This window comes from Electrophorus electricus, chromosome 6 (genome assembly GCF_013358815.1).
Source record: "Electrophorus electricus isolate fEleEle1 chromosome 6, fEleEle1.pri, whole genome shotgun sequence".
NCBI lineage: Eukaryota > Metazoa > Chordata > Actinopteri > Gymnotiformes > Gymnotidae > Electrophorus > Electrophorus electricus.
Genome location: NC_049540.1, coordinates 7,668,299 through 7,673,298, shown reverse-complemented (window position 1 = coordinate 7,673,298; position 5,000 = coordinate 7,668,299). Strand labels below are relative to the sequence as shown.

The 5,000-nt window shown below is 47.7% G+C and overlaps 1 protein-coding gene across 6 annotated transcripts in view; it reads right to left on the bottom strand.

Annotated features, from left to right (window-relative positions):
- hook3 (hook microtubule-tethering protein 3) overlaps positions 1–5,000 on the bottom strand; it is a 28,455-nt gene that overhangs the window by 13,577 nt on the left and 9,878 nt on the right. For 3 of the 6 annotated variants that reach the window (XM_027018817.2, XM_027018819.2, XM_027018818.2), the window contains exons 5-10: positions 3,141–3,273; positions 2,756–2,823; positions 2,608–2,670; positions 2,413–2,496; positions 1,839–1,901; positions 322–485 (exon numbers count right to left, since the gene is read on the bottom strand). In XM_027018817.2, the coding sequence (XP_026874618.2) occupies positions 322–485; positions 1,839–1,901; positions 2,413–2,496; positions 2,608–2,670; positions 2,756–2,823; positions 3,141–3,273 (575 nt within the window). The remainder of the gene's footprint in view (positions 1–321; positions 486–1,838; positions 1,902–2,412; positions 2,497–2,607; positions 2,671–2,755; positions 2,824–3,140; positions 3,274–5,000) is intronic. The other 3 variants (XM_027018820.2, XM_027018821.2, XM_027018823.2) reach the window with 1 other exon arrangement.

Here is a 5,000-nt window from a genome sequence, read left to right as displayed (position 1 = left end):
CCCCAAACAGATCCAAAAACCTGCCGTTTAAATAACTTTGACAGTAAGTTCAGTGGGTGCGCGTGGACGATTGTTTTGATAATGTACATGTGTGAGCAAACATCATCCTTCAGACAGGTTGACTTGCTAGCATCATGTGCATATATGACCACATATGAGGGAAAGTATAGCATATGCCACTAATCCACGTTTATGAATGTGGAAATGTGTCATGGCAGCACAATTTGCTGCTAACCTCACAGCACTACACGTAGTTTAAGAGAACACACCCTGATCAGTCAGTCTCTGTTCGTTTCTCGCAGAGTGCTCATTCTTGCTCACCTGAACGTCTCCTCCTGCAGCTGCTCCAGCTGGGTCTGGAGCTGGAGATACCGACGACCAGCCGGGCTGTTCAGGTCCTCAATGGAGTCGGACTGGTTGAGGCGCTCCATCAGGACCTGGTTCTCAGCCAGAAGACTGCTCTTCTCCTCCTGCAGGGCTGCCACCTGAGAGAGAGAGAGAGAGAGAGAGAGAAAGAGAGAGAGAGAGAGAGAGAGAAAGGGAAGAGACAGAGGGAGAGAATAATGCAAATCATGAGTACACTTATAATTAATAAGATGTAGTCTCTGTCTATTTAAAAGTGAGACTCTATTAGCTCACTTATTCTGGGTGATTTCTCTGTGTCTCTACTTGTCTGAAGTGAACTACACAATTATTCCAACACAAACCTGAGGAGAAAGTACAATATTCTGCAGTATGAAATATTTAAAAAATTGTATCATGGTCAGCCAATTCTGTAACCTATGACACAACACGCGTGCCAGCTTTTTATAATGTCCAAATTATATCTAATCTTAAATATCTGGCAACCAAAATCAAAAGAAACTAAAAGCAAGTATTAAAAACATCTGCAAAAGTGAAAATAAATTTGAGATTTGAGAAAAGATGAAGCAATACAGCCAGTCAGGAGTCACGAGGCATCATGCTGATTAACGTGACTCTGACCCAGCTCTGCCTACACACACACACACACACACACACACACACGTGCGTGCACCCACACAGCGTATGCACGCACATACAAGAGCACACACACAAGCACGCAAGGCGGTGGAGATGATTGGCTCACACAACCAAAACACAGCAGCGGTTTCACACAGCATGAGAGACCATGAGAAATGGACAGTTCTTCCACAGATTCACACACATGCCCCTTGAGCTTCACACACATGGCCATCGAGCATTCTGCTCCTACGGCACTAGGGCCCTGCGGCCAGACCCACTGCACATCTTCACTTGCGTGGGAAGTGTGTAAACCTTTACTAGGAGGACTGTGCATGGCAAAGGCTGAGATGAACCGCTACGTGATCGTGGAACCCTGGCCCTTGTGTTTTTGTGTGTGTGTGTGTGCTGTGGCCGTTTAGGTCTGCGTGTGGATATAAACACTCCCCCCCCCACACACACACTGCTGAGGAGCTGGCCATGCCGCTGGGGACTGAAGCTCTGAGCTGAGTCCTCTGTGTTGCCCATGGCAACAGCGATGACACTGTTTGTCATCGCTGCAAAGGCTTGTGGGTGAGCACGGTCGGCCATTGCCATGGCAACCCAAGGGCATTCTCAAACAGCTGGAGGGAGGGTGGGGTTAGTCTGTGGAGCGACATGGTGCCAAGGAACAGCTGATGTACACGCGGTGTTTCACTCACACGCACATACACACACACGCACAAACACACAATCTCTCTCACACACAGAGTTAAAGGTCCTGCACACTATTGCGGCATGTTACAGGAAGTGGGTGGCAAAACTCTGGACGCCGAATGACCACAGAGTGAGAGCAAGAGTAAAAATGGGAACATTACCCTCTCCTCTAGTTCAACAAACTCTAATCTCAGCCTATCACGCTCGTCCTGTATGAGGCAGGCCTTCAGAGCGACCCCCGCACGGCACAGGAGCGCGGAAGAGAACAAACACAAAAACAGAAACATTTGGAAATACATTCCTATACTTTACAAAACGGCAGGGATGGTTGCCAAGCGCCAGGATGGGCACAGGCACAGGCACTGGGGCAGCCACTGCTCCGCTCAAAGGGACGCAGGCCCACACAGCAGGCTACGGGCCGGGACTCTGCACCACATGTCTCCCAGCAGGAGCCGCTGAAAGCTGGCTCGGAAAAGCGCATCTTGTGGGAAATGAGATCTTAGGGGCTGCAGGTTTTTGTTAGTCGTCCCGCTACGTAGCCTACTGGCTGGGGGGAAAACGCTCTGTGGAGATGAATAAAATAAACCTAAACAAAAAACAATAATGCAAAAGAATAATAATGCAAGTCACGAAGCCCCAGAGCCCTTCACGATGGCTTCAGAGCAGGCGGATATGTGGTGAGGGGCGTGGCAGGGGGCGGGCCAGGAGGTGGGGCATGGGTGAGAACATCCCTACCTGCATGTCGAGCTCATGACATCTCTGAGCGATCTCCTCTTTGGAGGCCAGAGCGTCGTTCAGCTCGTCCAGGGTCTTCTTCAGCTGAGGACAGAAAAACAACAGCAACCATTATTCCCATTCCTTCTACGCCTGGAGCGACTGAGCCCAGATCAGCGAGCGGATGACCCCAGATCAGCGAGCGCTCCGCCTCACCTGTCTGTCCAGGTCCACGTATGAGTCGCTGCCTCCCGCCACTGGGCTCTCTTTGCTCATGAGCTACGAAAAAGCGAAACAGTGGTATTAAAAGGCAGAGGTCAGGGGGCCCGCGCGGCACTGGGCGTCCAGCAGGGCGGCGCTTTACCTCCTGGATGGCCGTCATGACGACATGCTGCACAGACTCCTCCATCATCATAATGGTCTGGATGTATTCTGGAGAGGAGGGAGAAGACCAGCGTCCTTTGTTAAAGTACAAAACATTGTGGGATATTATTTGGCAAATCAATGCTCTCATGGGTTGAAGGGGGGGGTCACATTAAGGTGGGGAACACCGAGGTTGAGCGCGTGAGCTGTCGGAGTTTAAAACAGCCCATGGTTACTTTAAACAAACTCAGCGTTAGCTCTCTGGCTCTCCTGAACTCTACAATAAAACTAGCAAAAGAGGGGAAAAGAAAGAATGATGACTCTAACGGGATAAAGATCACTCACACTCTCTCTTCCTCACACCGCACACACACACACACACACACCTTGCTTCTGTTCACAGTTGACAGCACATCCCAGAATGAGCTGCAGCATCCGGCCCAGTTCAGCTGCGTCTGAGTGCTCTCCGATAAGAGTGACATCAGGGAGGGTGAAGTCATTAATCTGCTGCCCCAGAACCTGCAGACAGGTAGAAACCCTGGGGTTAGACGGGCTAGGGTAAGGGTTAGGGTTATAGTTGGCTAGGGTAAGGCTTAGAGTTAGGGTATACATATGTTAGGGTTATAGTTGGCTAGGGTAAGGCTTAGAGTTAGGGTTAGGGTATACATATGTTAGGGTTATAGTTGGCTAGGGTACACAGGTTAGGGTAAGGCTTAGAGTTAGGGTTATAGTTGGCTAGGGTAAGGCTTAGAGTTAGGGTTAGGGTATACATATGTTAAGGTTATAGTTGGCTAGGGTACACACAGGCTAGGGTAAGGCTTAGAGTTAGGGTTATAGTTGGCTAGGGTAAGGCTTAGAGTTAGGGTTAGGGTATACATATGTTAGGGTTATAGTTGGCTAGGGTAAGGCTTAGAGTTAGGGTTAGGGTATACATATGTTAAGGTTATAGTTGGCTAGGGTACACACAGGCTAGGGTAAGGCTTAGAGTTAGGGTTATAGTTGGCTAGGGTAAGGCTTAGAGTTAGGGTTAGGGTATACATATGTTAAGGTTATAGTTGGCTAGGGTACACACAGGCTAGGGTAAGGCTTAGAGTTAGGGTTATAGTTGGCTAGGGTAAGGCTTAGAGTTAGGGTTAGGGTATACATATGTTAAGGTTATAGTTGGCTAGGGTACACACAGGCTAGGATAAGGCTTAGAGTTAGGGTTATAGTTGGCTAGGGTAAGGCTTAGAGTTAGGGTTAGGGTATACATATGTTAGGGTTATAGTTGGCTAGGGTAAGGCTTAGAGTTAGGGTTAGGGTATACATATGTTAAGGTTATAGTTGGCTAGGGTACACACAGGCTAGGGTAAGGCTTATAGTTAGGGTTATAGTTGGCTAGGGTAAGGCTTAGAGTTAGGGTTAGGGTATACATATGTTAAGGTTATAGTTGGCTAGGGTACACACAGGCTAGGGTAAGGCTTAGAGTTAGGGTTATAGTTGGCTAGGGTAAGGCTTAGAGTTAGGGTTAGGGTATACATATGTTAAGGTTATAGTTGGCTAGGGTACACACAGGCTAGGGTAAGGCTTAGAGTTAGGGTTATAGTTGGCTAGGGTAAGGCTTAGAGTTAGGGTTAGGGTATACATATGTTAGGGTTATAGTTGGCTAGGGTAAGGCTTAGAGTTAGGGTTAGGGTATACATATGTTAAGGTTATAGTTGGCTAGGGTACACACAGGCTAGGGTAAGGCTTAGAGTTAGGGTTATAGTTGGCTAGGGTAAGGCTTAGAGTTAGGGTTAGGGTATACATATGTTAGGGTTATAGTTGGCTAGGGTACACACAGGCTAGGGTAAGGCTTATAGTTAGGGTTAGGGTATACATATGTTAAGGTTATAGTTGGCTAGGGTAAGGCTTAGAGTTAGGGTTAGGGTATACATATGTTAGGGTTATAGTTGGCTAGGGTACACAGGCTAGGGTAAGGCTTAGAGTTAGGGTTAGGGTATACATATGTTAGGGTTATAGTTGGCTAGGGTAAGGCTTATAGTTAGGGTTAGGGTATACATATGTTAAGGTTATAGTTGGCTAGGGTACACACAGGCTAGGGTAAGGCTTAGAGTTAGGGTTATAGTTGGCTAGGGTAAGGCTTAGAGTTAGGGTTAGGGTATACATATGTTAGGGTTATAGTTGGCTAGGGTAAGGCTTAGAGTTAGGGTTAGGGTATACATATGTTAAGGTTATAGTTGGCTAGGGTACACACAGGCTAGGGT